The sequence below is a fragment of the Mizuhopecten yessoensis genome, unplaced genomic scaffold (genome assembly GCF_002113885.1).
Source record: "Mizuhopecten yessoensis strain PY_sf001 unplaced genomic scaffold, ASM211388v2 scaffold8387, whole genome shotgun sequence".
In the NCBI taxonomy this organism is placed as follows: Eukaryota; Metazoa; Mollusca; class Bivalvia; order Pectinida; family Pectinidae; genus Mizuhopecten; species Mizuhopecten yessoensis.
The window spans coordinates 263122-287848 of NW_018407522.1; the positions used below are offsets into that span (position 1 = coordinate 263122).

The window sequence follows — 24727 nt, forward strand, 5'->3', positions numbered from 1 at the left end:
TAAATTTATATCTAAAAGTTTTTGATTTGTTATTTCACTTCATAATTACAATTAATGGCACTTATTATGTGTCTTTAAGAAGAAAAGCACTGGACGATGGCATATTTTTTGTGTGTTTATTTTGAATGTTTATGAACAATTAGACACCTATTGGAAACTTTTGTTGATAGGTGCAGAAGGTAAAACAAAGAATTCAAGAATGTCTAAAGTGTTCTTGAACATATGTTGAAAACTATGAAAAGAGAATCAAACTTATTGCGCTAATAGAAAAAGCTTTAACGCTTTAGCTTGGTTAAATGGATCACTTTTGATATCGGCAGTTTATAAACGTATAGAGGTGAAATGCGCAAAGGTGAAACGAAGCTCAAAGCTTGATTTGCAATACCATTATCATAAACTGTTTTGTTCTCAATGTGTGTTTCATTGGAGAAGTGCTGCAGGTTCGTGTTTTATGATCTCATGGGGATTATTTTTGGTCGCGTGCTATAGACTAATGTATTATGCCCATGAGTGATTATTTTGATTTGTTGGCATTGCCACAATTATTCTTTAACAACATGACATCACTTGCATTTGAATTTGATTGATATGACGACTGTTATCGATGAAGAAACTTACCTACTTTCCAAAACTCCTGATTATTCTCTTTTTATGTTTTTATTCGAATTCAAAATCGATAAAATTATGGCAAACTATGAAAAAAAAATGTTAACGTCTTCTGTTTTAATGTCTACTCTCGATATGTAAATCGACCTCAAATTCAAGAAATGTCACAACGTCGAAACGAGAACTGCCAACAAGACCACAAAACAGACTTCTTAGCAAAGTCAGACATTGACTTTAATATCGCAGAAGGACAAAGGATATTTCGCAATGCGACCAAAATTCTTACTGTTTCTTGATTGACAATTTGCATGTATGGGAACCCTGTGTTATAAGTTTGTCTATCAGCGGTCAAATTGACATGCAATTGAAACAAAAGAGATAAATGTCAATTTATAATCATCACTCAACAATGGACAGACAAGCTTTTCAGTTATTGATAAGTGGATAATGAGATTACTGGTATTGCAATGACTGCTATAGAGGTAGCTTTAAACTAACGTTTACTGGAAAGTCATGGTAGACGCCCCTTACGGAAAATAAGGCAGTCTTTGATAAATGACCTTAGTGATTTAACATCGTCATGAAAGGCATCATTAATGCTCTTGAGACCAGTCCATTTCATCGCTACAGGTAAGAGAACCTACTAGCACACCTGGCCACATCACCCATGACGAGGTAGTTAATTTCAGCACACCTCTATCCACTTATAGAGCCAAACGACAACAAATGAAATTTCTCCAGATAACTCGCTACAGGCAGAACCTGGGCAGTGAAAAATATTCCACCCGAACATCACTTTGACCTCACAAACATGCTTCAATCAACAATATCCGACCCTGAATTTATTAATGGACTCGTCCAGGCCCTAATCAAGCCAGTCGCCACCACAGTAGCACAGGTTATTCAGACTACACTCGAAGCAAATTTAAAATCTACTATACATGAATGTCGCTATTGGTGACAAAGTTGAGAGCGTCCTAACCAATACTTCTACCAGGTGACTTGACGAGAAACTGTCGACGCAGGCCAATGAAATAAAACTGCTCCGTGAACGAGTAACGCAACTAGAGGACAAGGCCGTTAATCATGACGACACACTAGACGAACGTAATCAGTATTCACGACGTACGTGTTTGAAATTTATAATCATTCCTGTCCCAGGTTTTCAGAGTAACAAGTCTTTCGACCCATTACCGGTAATTCTTGATATTTGTAATAAAACTCTAAACGTAGACATTACATAACAATCCATTTCTAGGTGCCACATACTTGGTCCAATTAAAGCCGGCAAAGCAACGGCTAGCATGCGTTTCGTGCGTTACTAATGACCGCCAACGTGTGTTTGACCAAAAAAGTGCACTAAGAGGCAATCGAAATGGAACTATGATAGTTGAATCATTGACAAAGAGAAGACAACTTATTATCAACGAGCTCAACAAACTGCGTGATAGTAACAAACTTTCCTCATTTTGGACACGCGACGGACGAATCTTTCTTAAAATACTTGAGACGTCAAACATAGGGCTTATCTGCACATTTAGTGACATAACCAAATTGATTCCTGGATACACCTACACGCCAAGAAACACTTCTCCATACGCGTCCGCTGTAAGGCGTTAACTTTTATAACAAGCGGCGACGTTAACGTTATAGACAGTGGCTATATTCTGATCCATGTGATCCTATATACGTATATATATATATACTTGTTCAAAATTTGCATTTTGTTTTTATTTTGAAGATGATATAATCATTGCAATGGACTGTCTCTGAAAATATTCCAACCATATACATAATTTGAATTTCATTTACATCGTAATAATTGTCAATGCATAACCCTTTCCACTCGTGTACCCGTTTTTGCGAACGCTCACTGTATGAATGTTACATTCGTATGTCCCTTGTGTGCTGACAAAGGAAGGCACTGTACCATTTGCTGCACTTATAAACTACATGTATACAGTGCGTATATTTTCAAACTCTACCAGAGGTGTATCTTATCCTCAAATTAGCAGAATCAACTTCTGGCCATTTTGAACACGTGCAGATGTTCCTGTGCGTGTGACGTTTCGCGCGTGCGAGAATTCCGTCTTTGCGTATTGCAGAGTTATCTTCTCTTGGGAGCAGGTATTGATTGTTACGTCATTGGTTTGTGTGAGAAAATTACGTCGTTTTCTCAAATATTGATGACGTTACTCTCACAAACAAGTCACGTACAATAAATACGTGCTCCCAAGAGAAGATAACTCTACAATACGCAAAGACGGAATACTATTTGTGTGTAACTATTTGTCACTTTGTGTCTGAATACACGAATGGAAACTTTAGCAAACGATGTCAGTGCAACTGGTATTATATGAGCGGTCGTGTTGACCTTACATTGTGTCATTTTTGTTACTGTGCAGTGATGAATCTAAAACCCATGCCCCAATAGTCTGAAACATAATTGTATCTTAGTGACTGGTAATTCACACCGAATACAAATCACTCCCCCGTCCAGGTAAATCCTGCCCATACCTGTCGACAATGAGACTGTCCCATATGAATACAATAATATTGAGAAAATAAATGACATGAGCTGAGTGTCACACACTTGTGATTGATAACAATATTGGTGGTGTTATAGAAAGATCCTATATTTCAACAAATATCGGTTCAATATTGGTTGATGTGTGATTGCGCGCCGGTGCTAGAGACTCTGTATTCCCGATTATATATATATCACTTCCATGTACATGTATATATTGTCATGTCGTGTTGACCTTTTTTTTATATATATTAACCACCGAAGAAATTACGTCCAATTTAGCCAAATATCAATTATCTACAGAATTTTGCTTGTACAGTTAATGTTTACTAAACGATCAAAATTCTGGTTCACTTGCTGCTAATATGTTTTTGTTATTGGTTTAAACTTTGTTTTATTCAAATTTTGTTTGACAATACATCGAAATACATGTTTTATAAAACAGAAAAGGAAACAAAAACAAGTGTCGTGACACTTATGTAAATTTGTTACCTGCTTAGTAATCAGCTTTTCAACACTAGCTACAAGAATGAAGTAATATGTACAATAGAATAATTACGGGAATAGGGGAGGGGGTAATGGTTTGGTATGCAGTGGAAACCAGGAATGAATAACATATCAATATACATATGATCATCAGATGGTAATATCATATTGCTCTATTGCGATGAGTATGTGGAACACGATTCTGTAAAATATAACAATAGAATAGTAGATGAAAATGTCAGCAGTCCTGTAAGTGGACACTCGAAAAAGGTTAAAATGTATATACAAGTTACATAGAATAAATCACCACTAAATCAACTATTGACAAAATTAGTATGTCACAAAGCACCGCCATGATTATTAAAAACGTTGCAGTTCACATACTAGCCATCACACTTATCAAATATAAGTCCATAAAACACTTTCCCGCCTCGTCCCTGGTACGTCCTGCTCTTTCAAGGTAACACATCACTTTTATCAAACAATCATAATCATGGCGAGTTAGTGACATAATATGGTATAAAGAAATGCAATGGCAAAATCACTGAATAAGCATATAAGTCCAAATACATTTTAAAACATAGTAGTAAAACGAATGCAACACAACATACATATATATATATATATATGTCAAAATGAAATTGTTAAGGACTATTCGTTTATTTGAAATCTTTTAGTTTTGAGTATATAATTTTGGACGGCTAGAAAAATCGTAGTGTTATCTTGATGGGTTAGAGAGTCATCACCAAAGATTAAAAGATTAGTTGATAGTTGATTGGGCAAACTCAGAATATGAAGCTGTCTAAGTGCTACATTTTAGCAAATAATGTGTTGAGTTCTCAATGGCACCGCAGGAACAATTCGGGGATGGTTTGATGTTTTTCGCAAACAAGTGTTCTTTTAGGGAGCTACATGACATACGCAGTCTTGCGTGGTAGATTTGACCCAGACGTGAACCCTGAAAGTAGTATGAAGCCACGTGGACATGATTTACTATTAGATTTCAGAAAGGCTTTTAAATGGGAAATGGAAGGGTTATTTCTAATATGTAATGGAAGAGAATTCCAATTGTTTACAGCAGAAGGAGGAAATGCATTTAGATAAATATAACTATGAGACCTAATGATAAACCATGGATGACCTCTGAATTAAGAAAAACAATAAAAATTAGAGATAAGTTGCATAAAATTGCGAGGTCAACCATACATCTTTCGGACATCAACAAATTCAATTATCAACGGAATAAGGTTAATAACATGAAAAAGTATGCCCGTAAATTATTTTATTAAAATATTCATGGTATTATTGAAGAGTACTCATCTTCTGATCCAAAAGCTTTTTGGAGACTCGTCAAAAGGTTAATACAATCGTCTAGTTCGACACAATCTATACCTACTCTTGTAGATCCTGTTTCTGATAATGTGGTTACTAGTGACGAAGACAAAGCTATTTTATTAAACGACTATTTTTGCAATATTACTCGCGTGGATGACAGAAATACTGCGGTTCCTTTCATTGAGCCAAAAACTGACATGTACATTAGAGTCAATAATAATGAAATACGAGATATTTTACAGATATTGAAGCTTGGTAAGGCCTCAGGTGAAGATGGAATCAGTCATCATATGCTACGAAACACATCAGAAACGTTTGTGTTCCCCTTGAAATAATTGTAATATGTCTTTATCGTCTGGTGTTTACCCAAACACTTGGAAAACAGCCAAAGTTATGCCTCTGTTTAAAGGTGACAGGCATTCTCCCTCTAATTACAGACCAATTTCTTTATTAGCTTCAGTTGGCAAAGTGTTTGAGAGAGTAATTTGCAAATACTTGCATAATTATTTTATTGAAAACTCATTTTCTTATAAGTATCCGTCTGGTTTTTTCCTGGTCATTCTACTGTATATCAACTCATTGAAATTTATCATAACATCTGTATTGCTGTAGAGGAAATACAACATGTATGTATGGTATTCTGCGATATTTCTAAGGCGTTTGTTTGGATTTGGCATAGGGGTTTGATGATTAGGTAAAAATCTTATGGAATGTGAGGAGAATTTTATCAATGGTTGGAAAATTAGCTATTTCAGAGGCACCAGAAAATCTTTTTGAATAATACTTACTCCCACTTAGGTTTCATTGAAGCAGGTATTCCTCAGGGTTCGATTCTTGGACCTTTTTGTTTCTTATCTATATTAATGATATTGCTGATGTTTTTGAGTCCACCGCTCGTCTTTTTGCAGACGATATTTCTTTGTTAAAATCATCCTCTTCATGTCTAGAAATCCAAACGGTTCTCAATAGAGATCTCGAGTCTCTTAATGCATGGTCCCAAACTTGGTTAGTAACATTCAATCCAGGAAAAAAGTACGATTTTTTTTTAAAACTCGGTTGAAATTAATGAAGATTAAGAATTTAATGGCGAATTTTGAAATTTTACTGATCATCATGAACATTTAGGTGTTATTTCTAATTCAAGGGCAAAATGGGGGATCATATTTGTGCAATATATACTTCAGCTATGAAAAAAGTCAACGTCTTACGTAGACTCAAATACTTATTGAATCGAGATAATCTTTTAAAGATTTATAAATCCTTTATTTTACCAGTTTTAGAATATGCTTGTGAATTGTGGGATGGTTGTACAACTTATGAAACAGAAATGTTAGAGAAAGCCCAAAGAGAAGCTATTCGTATAATTACTGGACTTCGTTCTTATGCCAGAATCGAAGATTTACCTTTGAATCTGGTCTAGAAACTCTTTCGAATCAAAGAAAACGCAGAAAACTTAAGCTTTTGTATAAGATGCACAATAAATTAACTCCGGACTATTTAAATGATCTATTGCCGTCTAGCGTTGATGAAAATAACCGTAACACCCTTAGAAACAATAATGACTATAGATTTCTTCCTTTCAGGCTTTCTCTAACAAATTCATCTTTTATACCTTCGACTCTTCGCAGTTAGAATTCATTGGACCTTTCAGTACGATCATTGACTTCTTTACATTCTTTTAAAAACTCGTTAACTTCAAACGTACTATCTCCTCCGCCAGTCTACTTAGGTTTCGGTGAACGTAAATTAAACATTTTGCATACAAAACTTAGATATCAGTGTAGTCAACTTAAATATGATCTGTATAGGGTAAATCTTGTTGATAGTCCAGTTTGTAATTGTGGCCATCCCTGTGAAAATGCCTTTCACTTTTGTTTATGAGAGCTTACTTTATAACGACGCAAGACGCATCCTGGTCCACAATTTGAATGCCTTGTATGTTGATTTTGATTTAGAATTTCTTTTGTTTGGTAATACTCAACTTTCGGTAGAAATAAATTTAAAAAGTTTTTTTAGACACGTGCATCATTGCATCAAATCCAGCAATATGTTTTGATAATTATAATTATCATTCCTTATTTTTACTTATATGTGTACGCTGTTATATATGTTTATGAAATTGCATTTCATTATTTTGCCTGACTTCTTTGTTACATTGATCTTGTTCATTATAAAATTACTATACCGGGCTGCATGTCATGAAATTTTGTATAATTTATTCAAATGCGGATCCTTTTCACAGCTTACACGATTTCTTTTCTAGGTAACCCCCCATTCCCCACACACACTTCCACATCCTTCCTTCTCCACCCTATCCTCCTCCCGTTCACCCAAAAAACATATACATTGTATTTACCATATGTATTTAGGAGAGGACTTTATATTAAGTTGTAATAACTTGTTGTCCAATCCACTTGTATATTTGTACAATAAAATATGTTTAAACGAACACTAAGGCTAGCTCCTGGTGTACACAGCCAGCAGCCATACTATAGCCTGGCTATATCTGTCTCCCTGGTTGAAAGATACGTGAACACACACGGAATATTTATTTACAAAATTATTAAAAGGATATCCCGCAAATTTCCTAATCTAACTATCAGCACATATAACCGAACAACAATGGGCGACGGCATCTTCAAATATACCCTTTTATCACATACCTGTTGAATCTTGTTATAGTAATACAAGCAATTTTCAGACCATTAAATACAACGTTCTGTATTGCAAATGTGCAATACGGAATGTTGTATTTACCTACTAGCCTGAACTACATTTTATGGGAATCCCCTTGTCATGGCGAACTGAAAAGTTTCCGGTATTTGCAAAAAATATCAAAGTTTATAAAATCTTTGTATCGATCTCTACCAAATACGGAAGGTATGTGATAAAAGCAAGACCACACACTTGTGTTTTTCTAACGATTTAGAAAGCACTCATTTATTGCGCGGACGGATATATTCGTCCGCGCAATAAACTCGTGCTTTCTGATTCGTTAGAAAAACACAAGTGTGTGGTCTTGCATATGTAACGAGCGCATAATAGTTCATTTTGCATGCTTGTCTTCATTTCAAACATATTAATTAGTAATTTACGATTAGCAAGATTTTAACAAAATTATTAAACCTCTTTATTTAGCTAGAAACTTATACATTTCTAATAGATTCTATCAACTAAAACGGTATACATACCAGCGGGTGGTCATAGGATAAGGATTCGTATATAATATCTATTCTTTTAAGATATTACTCTAGCCTATATAGATCAAGGCAATTTTGTCCTTGTATCAATCGTTATATGCAATCGCTTTGGAATAAAGATATATATGTCATTCATTCATGCGAAACCAATTGTAATGGAGGACTCTGTAGGCGTAAGTGGCATATCAATGTTAAATTGATAATTGGGTCGAACGACAATTCACGTACATTATAGTGTAATACAATTGCCTGAAGCAGCATGGCATACATACACTTAAAACAACCGTACGGGTTCAAGACGAAACAGCTTCTCTTCACCAAACTAATAGGTGAGTACGTAACATTATTTTATACATATTTTTCAAAACATTTTTTTATAATACAATAGTCATTTATATAATACATCACAAATGTAATTTGCATACATACATACATGTATACAGTACACATATTATGCTTTCATGCCGTTCACGCTACTATTGATACTCCTCTTCTGTCAATTCTTTGTTAACGTCATCCCGTTACGTTTTCAAAACAACCCCCCCCCCCCCCAATTTTCTTTTAATAAACAATGGATATTACAAAATTTTCCACGCAATTGCCCCCTTTGTCAGGACATAACAGTTTCGATCAAATGAAATATCTTATAAGAAAAATATGAAGGAAGAACGTGTTTATCGAAGTTCATAGTCCATTTAGACAGGGTTAACGAAATACAGAACTTTCTTTATTAAAGTGATATTCTGGTAGTAAAGCATACATATCAGATTATGCAATGTTCCTCTGTGTATAACACACTAATAGACACTTTTCGTCTTACAGTTAATATATATCTATATTTTAATAACAACATTTTGATATCATTATGCATGTACAGTGTGTATTTGTCATGCCAATAGAAATATTATGTGCGATTTTTTTTAATAACACCCATAGATAGAAATAAATGTGCTGATTTGAACTTTGCAATACATAATAATAGTAATTCGAGGTTCTTATGTACCACTTTATCACAACCTAGTTCGAAGGTCGTCTCAAAGCGGTTCACAAATAATTATCCATGGTTATAGGGCCTTTGCAACCAGCCAATATCTTTCTCAACTCCCTGGGGAGCATACAGCCGGATCTGCCATTTCGGCGCTCACAGCTATCCGTGGTTATACGGCCTTTGCAACCAGCCAGTATCTTTCTCAACTCCCTTGGGAGCTTACAGCCGAAGCTGCCATTTCGGCGCTGACAGCTAGCATTCAACATTTGTAGCACTGCCCAACCACGTACTCGTTTACAGCTGAGTAGACTAAAAGCGGAGTAAAGTGCCTTGCTCAAAGATACAACACAGTGCCGTGCCGTGCCGTGACTCGAACCCGCAACCCTTCGGGCATGAGCCCGGCGTCCTACCAATAAACTACCGTGACTCCTTATCTCAAAATCTAAACCTTTGACATTGCCCACAATCTTACATAATTACACATCAAACTCAATTTTACATATTGTTACAATCCACACAATATCACATAATGTAACATTACACACAATATCACATCATGTAACATTACACACAATATCACATGATGTAACACTACACACAATATCACATGATGTAACACTACACACAATATCCCATCATGTAACATTACACACAATATCACATCATGTAACACTACACACAATATCACATAAAGTTACACAACACACAATATCACATAATGTAACACTACACACAATATCACATAAAGTTACACAACACACAATATCACATAAAGTTACACAACACACAATATCACATAATGTATCATTACACAAAATCTTACATAATGTAACATTACACACAATATCACATGATGTAACACTACACGCAATATCACATGATGTAACATTACACACAGTATCACATAATGGAACATTACACACAATATCGCATGATTGTGTGTAATGTTAAATCATGTGATATTGTGTGTAGGGTTACATCATGTGATATTGTTTGTAATGTTAAATTACACACAATATCACATTATGTAACACTACACACAATATTACATAATGTAACACTGCACACAATATCACATAAAGGTACACAACACACAATATCACATATTGTAACATTACACACAATAGCACATCATGTAACACTACACACAATATGACTTAATGTAACATTACACACAGTATCACATAATGGAACATTACACACAATATCTCATAATGTAACATTACACAAAATCTTACATAATGAAACATTACACACAATATCAAATCATGTAACATTACACACAATAGCACATAATGTAACATTAAACACAATATCACATAATTTAACACTACACACAATACCACATGATGTAACACTACTCACACTATCACATGATGTAACACATCTCAAAATATCACTTAATGTAACACTACACACTATATCACATGATGTAACATTACACACAATATCCCATAAAGTTACACAACAAACAATATCACATAAAGTTCCACAACACACAATATCACATAATGTACCACTACACACAATATCAAATAAAGTTACACAACACATAATATCACATAATGTAAAATTACACACAATATCACATAATGTAACATTACACACAATATCTCATCATGTAACATTACATAAAATCTTCCATAATGTAACATTACACACAATATCACATCATGTAACATTACACACAATATCACATGATGTAACACTACACACAATATAATATAATGTAACACTACACACAATATCACATAATGTAACATTACACACAATATCTCATAATGTAACATTACATAAAATCTTCCATCATGTAACATTACACACAATATCACATGATGTAACACTACACACAATATCACATCATGTAACATTACACACACTATCACATAATGTAACATTACACACAATATCACATAATGTAACACTACACACAATATCACATCATGTAACATTACACACACTATCACATAATGTAACAATCCACACAATATCACATAAAGTAACACAACACACAATCTTACATATTGTAACAATCCACGCAATAGCACGTAATGTAACATTACACACAATCTGTATTGTATCTTTGAGCAAGATAATCTACTCTGCTTGTTCCTGTCTACTCGGCTGTGAATGAGTACGTGGTTGGGCAGTGCTAGAATTGTTGAATGCTAGCTGTGAACGCCGAAATGGCAGCTCTGGCTGTATGCTCCCCAGGGAGTTGAGAAAGATATTGGCTGGTTGCAAAGGCCCTATAACCACGGATAATAATTTGTGAAAAGCTTTGAGGCGACCTACGAACTAGGTTGTGATAAAGCGGTATATAAGAACCTCGAATTGTTATTATTAATATTATTAAAAGCAATACATATATTGCTGGACATGAATTTAACTATACATCGGGCGTTTTGCTATTTTTCGTCTATCATTAAGTTAGCGACCCGTTTAGCTGTGTACAGTGTCAATCACTAGGTGCCATAGTATTTGTGTTTTTTGTTTGTTAGACGGAACATGTGTTCTGTTCCCGTTAGCCCGATCGTTTATCAAGAGAGCTCAATCCCTGTGATTGTTATATCAACTCTTATATAACTGAGCTATCGACATGATTGGCAAGGCTCCACACTGAAGCACACAATCTATTTTTCAATTCGTCATTAAGGCTCTACATTTTATGTGCTCATTAATGCTCATTATTTTCTATAACATGATATTAATTTATATTTGCATACAAGTATGATACAGTTTCAACTGAAACTTTTTTCTTTTGCTTCAATTTACAATATAACGAAAGCTCGTGTTTCAGTTTTTTTTTTTTTTTTATTTTTTTTTGATAAAGCGGTATATAATAACCTCGAATTATTATTATTATGATAATAGCAGTCTTAGGCTTTTAAATTCAGAAATGCGATTTCTTTTATCAATCAACCTTCCATAGATTTCTTGATCGTTTTAAAACTTATTTTGCAATAGTCCCATATATCTTCTATCGTGTTATGCCACTTTTCGTGAACAAAATAAAAAAACAAAGATTTTCTGTTAAATTATATCATAAGGTTACCAAACAGTTCTTGTTTTAGGAGTTCGTTTGTATTTTGTGGAATACTGACATTTAAAAGTGTGGACCATGCTGTTTAAATATTTCTGGAGAACTTGGGTATATGCGAAAGATTTAAGGTATTGATGTCAGAAAATTTGCATAACAGATACATAATGTAATTTATTTGATATTTGTCATCCAAAGTATGCAGCCAGTGTGGTCATATAGCATTCCATCTAGTAGTGATTTTTTGCATAATTTTGTATATCAATTTTGTTTTTGTTTTCTTAATGTGAATAGTGTTTTTATCCATTATACTTACCCCCCTTTGATTGTTCGAAACAGACTAAATTTCTCTGTAATAGATCTTTTTTCCTATTCTATATAAATTTCCTTTTGCTGTAAATGTGTTTAATTTTTTCAAATATCTGTCTTGTATGCCACGAGGTTTATTTCATAACATACCTTAGACTTAATTAATAATTTGATAATGATGTTTTTTTCCAAACGGGGAGAGATTTCTTGTTTTTCATACTTGCAAACTGTTATTGATTTTCTTTCTTTCTTTTTTCCATACCGCATCATTATCGATTACGTGCCATGTGATACACACCTAAGATTTCAATATATGTTTTTGTCCAATTTATTGCTCTATTCCGTCTTTGCGTAATGCAGAGTTATCTTCTCTTGAGAGCAGGTATTGATTGTTACGTCATTGGTTTGTGTGTGAAAATTACGTCGTTTTCTCAAAAAATGATGACGTTACTCTCAAAAACAAATGACGTAACAATCAATCCCTACTCTCAAGAGAAGATAACTCTGCAATACGCAAAGACGGAATATTTGAGAAACTTATGTTTCCATCTTCCAAGGTAGATACCAGTGGTTTTATTTCAATTAATTTTCGAACCTGATGCATATATGTTAAATACTTTGAATGATTCAACTATCGATTGTTCGTCTTCACTAAAAAGTTGAGTGTCGACCGCGAACATATTAATCTTTGCTTCAATTTGACCCCGGACGTGTTATTCCTTTTTATGTGTTGTTATTACGGATGTTATGATGACCACTTGGCGCGATCGGGCACCCCTGCCTTGCGGATCGTGATAGATTGTAGTATTCTGAGATAAAATCGTTTGTATTAGCATTTGTACCCAACTCCTATTCGTTTTACCAAATATAAAACATTCAAGACATTTATACATTAAATATTTATTTAATATTCTTTTGTCTTTATTTTCAGATTTTAAAAGGTTAAATCTGCCCAAATGCTGTCACACAAACTACGCTTCTTCGTCTTCGCATGGATGGGTGTGTTCGTTGTCGTGTATGGACGCGGCCGAATGGTGGATCCTCCTGGGAGAAGCAGTATGTGGCGGTTTGGTTTTGGTACTCCAGTTAACTTTGATGACGATAGGCTTAACTGTGGACACCGATATGTAAGATATCTGAAGTTGTTGATTGTGGTTTGGACCAAACCTTTCAATACGTTTGACCTCAACCCAACATGATGTATGTTACTTCTATACAATAGGTGACTTGGGTTGATGTCATGCATGTTTGGGTTTAAATTTGACTTAATCTTCAAATCATTTCTTAGATTTGTAAATTTATAACTAGGAAATGTAGAGATGTCACAAAAAAAGATATTTTCCCTTTATACTGCTTCCAAAGAATGTTGTTCCATCTCCGTTTCGCATTTTCAGATACAAGAAAACAAGGAACGACTTTCTTATGAAGTAATTTAAGTTTAACATGGGAAAAGAACAGTAACATACACACAAAAAAGGCTATTTTTTATTGTAATGTTTCTAATCAATCATAAAGTACAGTGTTTCTATTCTACATATCCCTCGTGAATCTTCCTTAGGCTGATACATGTATATGTGTCAAGTAAAAGCCTTGATTGTGATGCCAGCATTTTGTAGTCGTATGTGTATCTCGTGAAAACGTATTTTCGATTGCCACCAGTTTCCATTTTAAAAACTGACAAAGAAGTTTCTATTGGAGACAAAACATATGTATTTACCAATTTAACTCCATGAAGGCAGGCACTCATTTTCATTCATCATGGACTTAATCATTGTTGTTAAACATGTTCCCTACTGCGAGAAACTTTTCTTATAACATGTAACTTCTCATCCTGGCCTTTTATCAATTGCTTTTTTTATGCAAATATTCATCCACGAGGAAATACAGTTTGAATTTGTCTGGTGTGATAAGTCTGTTAAAAAATTGGAATATTGTCATTTAAAGAACCATATATTTGTTTTGTGAAGAACTCATTTGTAGACAATGTTGAGTTTTAGCTCAATGGCATTTCCTAGAGACGAGATAGTGGCCACTTATTAAAACGGAATTGGAAGAAGTTGCACTTAAGTTCACACATAAACATCGTCTATATTAGTTGATCTGCTTTTAAAATGAGGTTGTTTTATTTACTCACATTTCCGTTAACGGTATTAATTGCAAACCATAATTTGTCACGTGGTTTGTCAATTAAGAAATAACATTGATTATAGCAGAAAATTAAATAGCATAAATGTCATTACAGTCCACAAATATTGTTAGTCTAAAATTGGAGTCGAGAAATACAGAAAACACATCTTACCGGGTTATCAGGATTTCTAATCAGGCAGAAGATAGGATAGCTTTAAATAAATGTGTCAGTATTGTTGTTTTAGCAACCGCTCGACTTTCTGAGCGGAAACTGTGGCCTATGCGGGGACCGATTGGATCAGGGTCCAAAGGAGAACGAGGCTGGCGGGAAATTTGCCACAGGGATCATCTCAAAAATCTATCACAGGGCCGAAATCATCACAATCAAATTACAAATAACACACATTCGAGAAGGATTCTTTGAATTTCGCCTCTGCGAAAATAATGATGTGACGAAAAGAATAACAAGAAAATGTTTAAAACACGTGTTGGTTAATCCGGATACAGGAGAGACGATGTACCCGGTCGCAGCCACTACAGAGTACATTGATGTGTCTGCACAACTTCCGGCGAATGTGACGTGTTCACAATGTGTCATACAATGGAGGTTTCGCACAGGCAAGTTTTATTAGGCTGGCAGGTTATTTCATAACTTAAGAATGACTAACTATGATGTTATTATTTTCTATCATAGATACAGTAAAATCTTACAGAGCCATAATTTGACCAGCAAAATGCCATCACCAGGAACATTTATTGTTACTTCAAATATGTACTTTAAATTTTGTTCTTCAAAATTGCATCTTGAATATTGAAACAAGACGGCAGTAAACGAGGGAGGAAAAAAAATTGCTAGGCTTTATCTCCAGATATTGAAAAAAAGTATAGCGGATGATTTTCACGTCATTTCTATTATCTTAATTCAATGACAAATTGTCCAATTCCCTATTTTGGTCACGCGGAACCGGCGAAAGTCTCCCCTACAGGTCGGGGACTGAGAAAAGAATGCACCTGTTGTAACCAACTGCTTGTAAACATTCTTGGGGATTTGCTTTTGAGACACCGAAGCGACCAAAATTAATCTGTTGCACCCCTTTCAGTATTTGGAATATTTCTTTTCTTCTTCTCCCTAACAACAAGCACTGTATCCTAACGCATTGCTCGGCACAACCTCACAGTTTGCCTTAGTGAACGATCAGCTATCCCTGCTGAACGATAAGCTATCCCTGCTAAACGATAAGCTATCCCTGCTAAACGATAAGATATCCCTGCTGAACGATAAGCTTTCCCTGCTAAACGATCAGCTATCCTTGCTGAACGATCAGCTATCCTTGCTGAACGACCAGCTATTCCTGCTGAACGATAAGCTATCCCTGCTAAACGATCAGCTATCCCTGCTGAACGATAAGATATCCCTGCTGAACGATAAGCTATCTTGCTGAACGATCAGCTATCCTTGCTGAACGATCAGCTATCCCTGCTAAACGATCAGCTATCCCTGCTAAACGATAAGCTATCCCTGCTGAACGATTAGCTATCCCTGCTAAACGATAAGCTATCTCTGCTAAACGATAAGCTATCCCTGCTAAACGATCAGCTTTCCCTGCTAAACGATCAGCTATCCCTGCTAAACGATCAGCTATCCCTGCTGAACGATAAGATATCCCTGCGGAACGATAAGCTATCCCTGCTAAACGATCAGCTATCCCTGCTAAACGATCAGCTTTCCCTGCTAAACGATCAGCTATCCCTTCTAAACGATCAGCTCTCCCCGCTAAACGATAAGCTATCCCTGCTGAACGATTAGCTATCCCTGCAAAACGATAAGCTATCTCTGCTAAACGATAAGCTATCCCTGCTAAACGATCGGCTATCTCTGCTAAACGATAAGCTATCCCTGCTGAACGATCAGCTATCCCTGCTGAACGATAAGCTATCCCTGCTAAACGATAAGCTATCCCTGCTGAACGATAAGCTATCCCTGCTGAACGATAAACTATCCCTGCTGAACGATCAGCTATCCCTGCTGGACGATAAACCATCCCTGCTGAAAGATAAGCTATCCCTGCTGGCCGATAAGCTATCTCTGCAAAACGATAAACTATCCCTGCTGAACGATCAGCTATCCCTGCTGACCGATAAGCTATCCCTGCTGAACGATAAGCTATCTCTGCTAAACGATAAGCTCTCCCTGCTAAACGATAAGCTATTCCTGCTGAACGATAAGCTATCCCTGCTGAACGATAAACTATCCCTGCTGAACGATCAGCTATCCCTGCTGGACGATAAGCCATCCCTGCTGAAAGATAAGCTATCCCTGCTGGACGATAAGCTATCTCTGCAAAACGATAAACTATCCCTGCTGAACGATAAGCTATCCCTGCTAAACGATAAGCTATCTCTGCTAAACGATAAGCTATCCCTGCTGAAGGATAAGCTATCCCTGCTGACCGATAAGCTATCCCTGCTAAACGATAAGCTATCTCTGCTAAACGATAAACTATCCCTGCTGAACGATAATCTATCCCTGCTAAACGATCAGCTATCCTTGCTGAACGATCAGCTATCCCTGCTAACCGATCAGCTATCCCTGCTGAACGATAAGCTTTCCCTGCTAAACGATCAGCTATCCCTCCTGAACGATAAACTATCCCTGCTAAACGTTAAGCTATCCCTGCTGAAGGATAAGCTATCCCTGCTGAACGATAAGCTTTCCCTGCTAAACGATCAGCTATCCCTTCTGAACGATAAACTATCCCTGCTAAACGATAAGATATTCCTGCTGAACGATAAGCTATCCCTGCTGAACGATAAGCTATCCCTGCTAAACGATAAGCTATCCCTGCTGAAGGATAAGCTATCCCTGCTGGACGATAAGGAACGATAAGCTTTCCCTGCTAAACGATAAGCTATCCCTGCTGAAGGATAAACTTTCCCTGCTGAACGATAAGCTATCCCTGCGCTATCCCTGCTGAACGATAAGATATCCCTGCTAAACGATAAGCTATTACTGCTGAACGATAAGATATCCCTGCTAAACGATAAGCTATTACTGCTGAACGATAAGATATCCCTGCTAAACGATAAGCTATCCCTACTAAACGATAAGCCATCCCTGCTAAACGATAAGCCATCCCTGCTAAACGATCAGCTATCCCTGCTGAACGATAAGCTTTCCTTGCTAAACGATCAGCTATCCCTTCTGAACGATAAGCTATCCCTGCTAAACGAGAAGCTATCGCTGCTGAACGATAAACTATCCCTGCTAAACGTTAAGCTATCCCTGCTGAAGGATAAGCTATCCCTGCTAAACGATAAGCTTTCCCTGCTAAACGATCAGCTATCCCTTCAGAACGATAAACTATCCCTGCTAAACGATAAGCTATTCCTGCTGAACGATCAGCTATCCCTGCTGAACGATAAATTATCCCTGCTAAACGATAAGCTATCCCTACTAAACGATAAGCCATCCCTGCTAAACGATCAGCTATCCCTTCTGAACGATAAGCTATCCCTGCTAAACGAGCAGCTATCCCTTCTAAACGATCATCTCTCCCCGCTAAACGATAAGCTATCCCTGCTGAAGGATAAGCTATCCCTGCTGAACGATAAGCTACCCCTGCTGAACGATCAGCTATCCCTGCTGCACGATAAACTATCCCTGCTAAACGATAATCCCTTCTAAACGATCAGCTCTCCCCGCTAAACGATAAGATATTCCTGCTGAACGATAAGCTATCCCTGCTGGACGATAAGCTATCTCCTGCTGAACGATAAGCTATCCCTGCTGGACGATAAGCTATCTCTGCTAAGCGATAAACTATCCCTGCTGAACGATAAGCTATCCATGCTAAACGATCAGCTATCCCTGCTGAACGATAAGCTTTCCTTGCTAAACGATCAGCTATCCCTTCTGAACGATAAGCTATCCCTGCTAAACGATCAGCTATGCTATCCCTGCTGAACGATCAGCTATCCCTGCTAAACGATCAGCTATACCTGCTGAACGATAAACTATCCCTGCTAAACGATAAGCTATCCCTGCTAAACGATAAGCCTTCCCTGCTAAACGATAAGCCATCCCTGCTAAACGATCAGCTATCTCTGCTAAACGATAAACTATCCCTGCTAAACGATCAGCTATCCCTTCTAAACGATAAGCTCTCCCCGCTAAACGATAAGCTATCCCTGCTGAAGGATAAACTATCCCTGCTGAACGATAAGCTATCCCTGCTTAACGATCAGCTATCCCTTCTAAACGATAAGCTCTCCCCGCTAAACGATAAGCTATCCCTACTAAACGATAAGCCATCCCTGCTAAACGATCAGCTAACTCTGCTAAACGATAAACTATCCCTGCTAAACGATAATCCCTTCTAAACGATCAGCTCTCCCCGCTAAAAGATAAGCTATCCCTGCTAAACGATAAGCTATCCCTGCTAATCGATAAGCTATCCCTGCTTAACGATAAGCTATCCCTGCTAAACGATAAACTATCCCTGCTAAACGATCAGCTATCCCTGCTGAACGATAAACTATCCCTGCTAAACGATAAGCTATCCCTGCTGAACGATGATCAGCTATCCCTGCTGAACGATAAGCTATCCCTGCTGAACGATCAGCATTGCATTACCCCTTGTAATTATAATGTGACCACTGGAATACTGAGCTGGGTGCCTTCATCGTGACATTTCAGACAGGTAGCACTATAATGTCGGCATCGGTCCACTCTTTTACAAGGGAGATAACCCACGAAATATAATGCCTCACACATACTTAAACACATACACGTATACAAAACATACACAAAACGCATGAGGCTGATACGTACATCTGCTTTACAGTTAACGAATTTATGTGGATTAACAAACACATTGACAAACTTTACAATAACTGGATTTTAGGTGTTTTACGAATATATTACCCTGGTCTTCATTAACCGGATTTAAGTTGTTTTAATTGATATATAAACCTGCTTTATAACTACGGATTTAATTTGATTTAACTGATACGTTAACATACTTTACAATGAACGGAAATAAGTTATTTTTACCAATGCATAAACCTGTTTACAATAAACTAATTTAAGTTGATTTTACTTATTCATAAACCTATTTACAATAAACGGAATAAGGGTGTTTTTTTAATACATAGATCAGCTCTACAATATTCGGAATACGTTTTGTTTTCATTAATATATAACACTACAATAGTTGGATTATAGTTGTTTTATATTAGTACACAACCGTGCTCTGCAAAAAAAGGTCTTAATTTGTTTTTACTAATTCATTAACCTGTTTACAATTAACGGAATTATGTTGATTATATTAAAACATTACCCAATTCTACAATAAAAGAATTTCAGTTGATTTTACTTATTCATAAACCTGCAATTCAAATAACGTATTTATGTTGTGTTTGAAACGTGAACCTGCTATTCAATAAACGGATTTAGATTATATTTACTTATACATAAACCTGTTCTACAATCAACCGATTTTAGTTGTGTTTTACCTATGCATTAACCTGTTCTACAATCAACCGATTTTAGTTGTGTTTTACCTATGCATTAACCTGTTCTACAATCAACCGATTTTAGTTGTGTTTTACCTATGCATTAACCTGTTCTACAATCAACCGATTTTAGTTGTGTTTTACCTATGCAAAAACCTGTTCTACAATAAAAAACAGCTTTATGTTGATTTTGCTTATAAATTAGCCTGTTGTAAAAAAAAACAGATTTACGTTGATTTTACTAATACATTAACCTGCGTCTCAATCAACTTATTCACGTTGATATTACTAATAAAAAACCTGTTTACAATGAACGGATTTATGTTGTTCTACTTATACATACTCCTGTCCTGCAATTACCGGATTTAATTTGCTATTACTAAAACATAACCCAGCTCTACAATAAATGGATATCATAAATTGCATTACTACATTTACCGACTCTACATTAGGATTTGTATAAAAGTACTTTACTACTGATATATTAACCTACTATCCCATAAGCGAGTTCAATGTTAAACTTGTAAAACATACAGAGAGGAAAATGAAAGCACGTTTTACCATCCACTTACATTGTATTACGACATTTAGATGTATTAGTTGTGTTAGCTTATTGAAGAATGCTTTATTGTTTTATAGAAATAAGTTAAATCATTAGGAACCAATTGCTAAACTTAATTTGTGTATGCTTGGTGTTGTAGGAAGCACTCTGGACAACTCCGGAGAAAATTGTGAAATATGCGAAGACCAAGAAGAATTTTATGCATGTTCCGACATTGCCATCAAAGAAACTGATATAGCCAGTTCTAGAACAGAACCAAATAATTCTCCCATTGCCGTTAATGTCCATGCTTCTCTCTCTCTGAACTCTAACCAGAGATCCGCTGGTAAATGTGTATCTATTTCTAAAAGCGTCCAAGATTCTTGGTGTGACGCCAACTGCAATCACATTCCGCAATATTGCCCAAGTATTTTGTGCCAATGTACCGCTATACCTATCACCACAACTACCACTTCTACCCCTACGACAACTACACCTACCACTACAACAATTACACCTACCACTACCTCAACTACACCTACCACCACCTCAACTACACCTACCACCACCTCAACTACACCTACCACTACAACAACTACACCTACCACCACAACAACTACTCCCACAACAACAACAACTACACCAACCACCACTTCAACTACACCTACCACCACCACAACTACACCTACCACTACGACAACTACACCTTCCACCACTTCAACTACACCTACCACTACAACAACTACACCTACCACTACCACAACTACACCTACCACAACTACACCTACCACTACAACAACTACACCTACCACTACAAGCACCACACCTACCACTACCACAACTACACCTACAACTACAACAACTACACCTACCACTACACCAACTACAACTACCACGTGTGTATCTATTTCTGCAAATATCGCTGACACCTGGTGTGATATAAACTGTAATTACTCTCCGCCATTTTGCCCAGCTTTATTGTGTAAGTGTTCTCCCTCAACTACAATCCCTATAACCACCACACTTACTCCTACCACAACTACAACCACCACACCTATCACTACCACAACTACACCTACCACTACAAGCACCACACCTACCACTACCACAACTACACCTACCACTACAACAACTACACCTACCACTACAACAACTACACCTACCACTACCACAACTACACCTACCACAACTACACCTACCACTACAACAACTACACCTACCACTACAAGCACCACACCTACCACTACCACAACTACACCTACAACTACAACAACTACACCTACCACTACACCAACTACAACTACCACGTGTGTATCTATTTCTGCAAATATCGCTGACACCTGGTGTGATATAAACTGTAATTACTCTCCGCCATTTTGCCCAGCTTTATTGTGTAAGTGTTCTCCCTCAACTACAATCCCTATAACCACCACACTTACTCCTACCACAACTACAACCACCACACCTATCACTACCACAACTACACCTACCACTACAAGCACCACACCTACCACTACCACAACTACACCTACCACTACAACAACTACACCTACCACTACAACAACTACACCTACCACTACCACAACTACACCTACCACAACTACACCTACCACTACAACAACTACACCTACCACTACAAGCACCACACCTACCACTACCACAACTACACCTACAACTACAACAACTACACCTACCACTACACCAACTACAACTACCACGTGTGTATCTATTTCTGCAAATATCGCTGACACCTGGTGTGATATAAACTGTAATTACTCTCCGCCATTTTGCCCAGCTTTATTGTGTAAGTGTTCTCCCTCAACTACAATCCCTATAACCACCACACTTACTCCTACCACAACTACAACCACCACACCTATCACTACCACAACTACACCTACCACTACAAGCACCACACCTACCACTACCACAACTACACCTACCACTACAACAACTACACCTACCACTACAACAACTACACCTACCACTACCACAACTACACCTACCACAACTACACCTACCACTACAACAACTACACCTACCACTACAAGCACCACACCTACCACTACCACAACTACACCTACAACTACAACAACTACACCTACCACTACACCAACTACAACTACCACGTGTGTATCTATTTCTGCAAATATCGCTGACACCTGGTGTGATATAAACTGTAATTACTCTCCGCCATTTTGCCCAGCTTTATTGTGTAAGTGTTCTCCCTCAACTACAATCCCTATAACCACCACACTTACTCCTACCACAACTACAACCACCACACCTATCACTACCACAACTACACCTACCACTACAAGCACCACACCTACCACTACAACAACTACACCTACCACTACAACAACTACACCTACCACTACAACAACTACACCTACCACTACAACAACTACACCTACCACTACAACAACTACACCTACCACTACAACAACTACACCTACCACTTCCACAACTACACCTACCACTACAACAATTACACCTACCACTACCACAACTACAACTACTACTACAACAACTACACCTACCACTACAACAACTACAACTACCACAACTACAACTACACCTACAACTACAACAACTACACCTACCATCACTTCAACTACACCAACAACTACAACAACTACACCAACAACTACAACAACTACACCTACCACAACAACCACCACACCTACCACTACAACAACTACACCTACCACAACAACCACCACACCTACCGCCACTTCAACTACACCTACCACTACAACAACTACACCTACCACAACTACAACTACACCTACCACTACAACCACCACACCTACCACTACAACAACTACACCTACCACTACAACAACTACACCTACCACTACAATAACTACACCTACCATCAAAACAACTACACCTACCACTACCACAATCACACCTACCACTACAATAACTACACCTACCATCACTTCAACTACACCAACCACTACAACAACTACACCTACCACTACAATAACTAAACCTACCACAACAACAACTACACCTAACACATAGAAAATGTCTATATAAAAAGAGATCAGAAAGTACTCAAGTCTAAACACCTATTCCAAGTACATGTCTGGACAGGAATCTCGTTAAAAGGAGCTACCTACATATATATATTAACCGGAAGCATGGTCTCCACTTATTACCTAGGAAGTCTTTCCTCAAGACTACTTCCGGTTGTCAACAGGGGCTTCCCCACTGGGTATTGTCTGATGCAGAACAACGACCCAAAGCATGTTATCAACTGTTGAATTCATGAGACAAGACAACATAGATCATTGGCCAACCCCTCCTGAATCACCAGACAGGACTCCAGTCAAAAACATTTGGGCTGCATTAAGGCATCATATCATAAAATGCACAAAACCACGTAACAAGCAGGAACTACCCAATGACATTTGCACATTTTGGAGCAAAATGAGTGTAATAGATAATAGAACATCTTGGAAAAGTGATTCCCAACGTCGTTCGTGCAAAGGGAGGTCGCTCTTGATTCAAGCCTAATGTAACTTGTACTAATAGTGCTATAGTATTCCAAATGAGTGTTTCAATGTACTTGAATATCATCATCATAATTAAGGTATATCATTCACCTGAATGTAACAAAATGGGCTGCATATTAGGTAATTAAAATAAAGAATGGAACCATCTTATAATTTGTAAGATAGTGGGTATTAATAGAGAGCAGCACTTGGTCAAAAGTACATTTGAGGTCAACTTTTATGATTTGGGTGACATCGTGCATTGATTGACGGGGGACTGCGGAATTGTAGATAGTGTATGGCCCGGATAGAGCACGTGGTGTGTTTTAGAACCATGTGTTTTAGAACCATGTATTTGATGTTGTAACTCTCTATAATATGTGCGCATGTAGATTTGCTGTCGTGTTCAAGAACTGTGTTGAAAAGGTCATTTGTTAAATTTAAAAGATATTTTACAAAGAGGGCCTTCTCGCCTAGAAACTGACTGTCGCGGCCACAACGTGAAGTTAATAGAATTCTAAGTCCACATGTGTTGTACTGTGTGTTAT

The 24727-nt window shown here is 37.1% G+C and overlaps 2 protein-coding genes across 2 annotated transcripts; both read left to right on the forward strand.

Annotated features, from left to right (window-relative positions):
• Positions 1 to 8413: 8413 nt before the first annotated feature.
• On the forward strand, positions 8414 to 17505 carry LOC110455845 (kinetochore protein SLK19-like). The gene is made up of 3 exons (XM_021506252.1): positions 8414 to 8483; positions 13423 to 13547; positions 16531 to 17505. Exons 1-3 carry the CDS (start codon positions 8414 to 8416, stop codon positions 17503 to 17505), a joined length of 1170 nt encoding a protein of 389 aa, XP_021361927.1.
• A 3608-nt stretch (positions 17506 to 21113) lies between these two features.
• On the forward strand, positions 21114 to 23706 carry LOC110455846 (probable serine/threonine-protein kinase clkA). Its single transcript, XM_021506253.1, has 5 exons — positions 21114 to 21573; positions 21661 to 21984; positions 22072 to 22395; positions 22483 to 22806; positions 22880 to 23706. Exons 1-5 carry the CDS (start codon positions 21114 to 21116, stop codon positions 23704 to 23706), a joined length of 2259 nt encoding a protein of 752 aa, XP_021361928.1.
• Positions 23707 to 24727: the final 1021 nt, after the last annotated feature.

Bases quoted from the DNA above. Each gene is read 5' to 3' on its own strand.
- LOC110455845 (XM_021506252.1), top strand. From the start codon at position 8,414: ATGGCATACATACACTTAAAACAACCGTACGGGTTCAAGACGAAACAG. The intron at 8,484-13,422 runs GTGAGTACGTAA...CTTTATTTTCAG, and splicing joins TCTCTTCACCAAACTAATAG to ATTTTAAAAGGTTAAATCTG. The intron at 13,548-16,530 runs GTATGTGGCGGT...CTGAACGATCAG, and splicing joins GGATCCTCCTGGGAGAAGCA to CTATCCCTGCTGAACGATAA.
- LOC110455846 (XM_021506253.1), top strand. From the start codon at position 21,114: ATGTACCGCTATACCTATCACCACAACTACCACTTCTACCCCTACGAC. The intron at 22,396-22,482 runs GTATCTATTTCT...TTATTGTGTAAG, and splicing joins CAACTACAACTACCACGTGT to TGTTCTCCCTCAACTACAAT. The intron at 22,807-22,879 runs GTATCTATTTCT...CATTTTGCCCAG, and splicing joins CAACTACAACTACCACGTGT to CTTTATTGTGTAAGTGTTCT.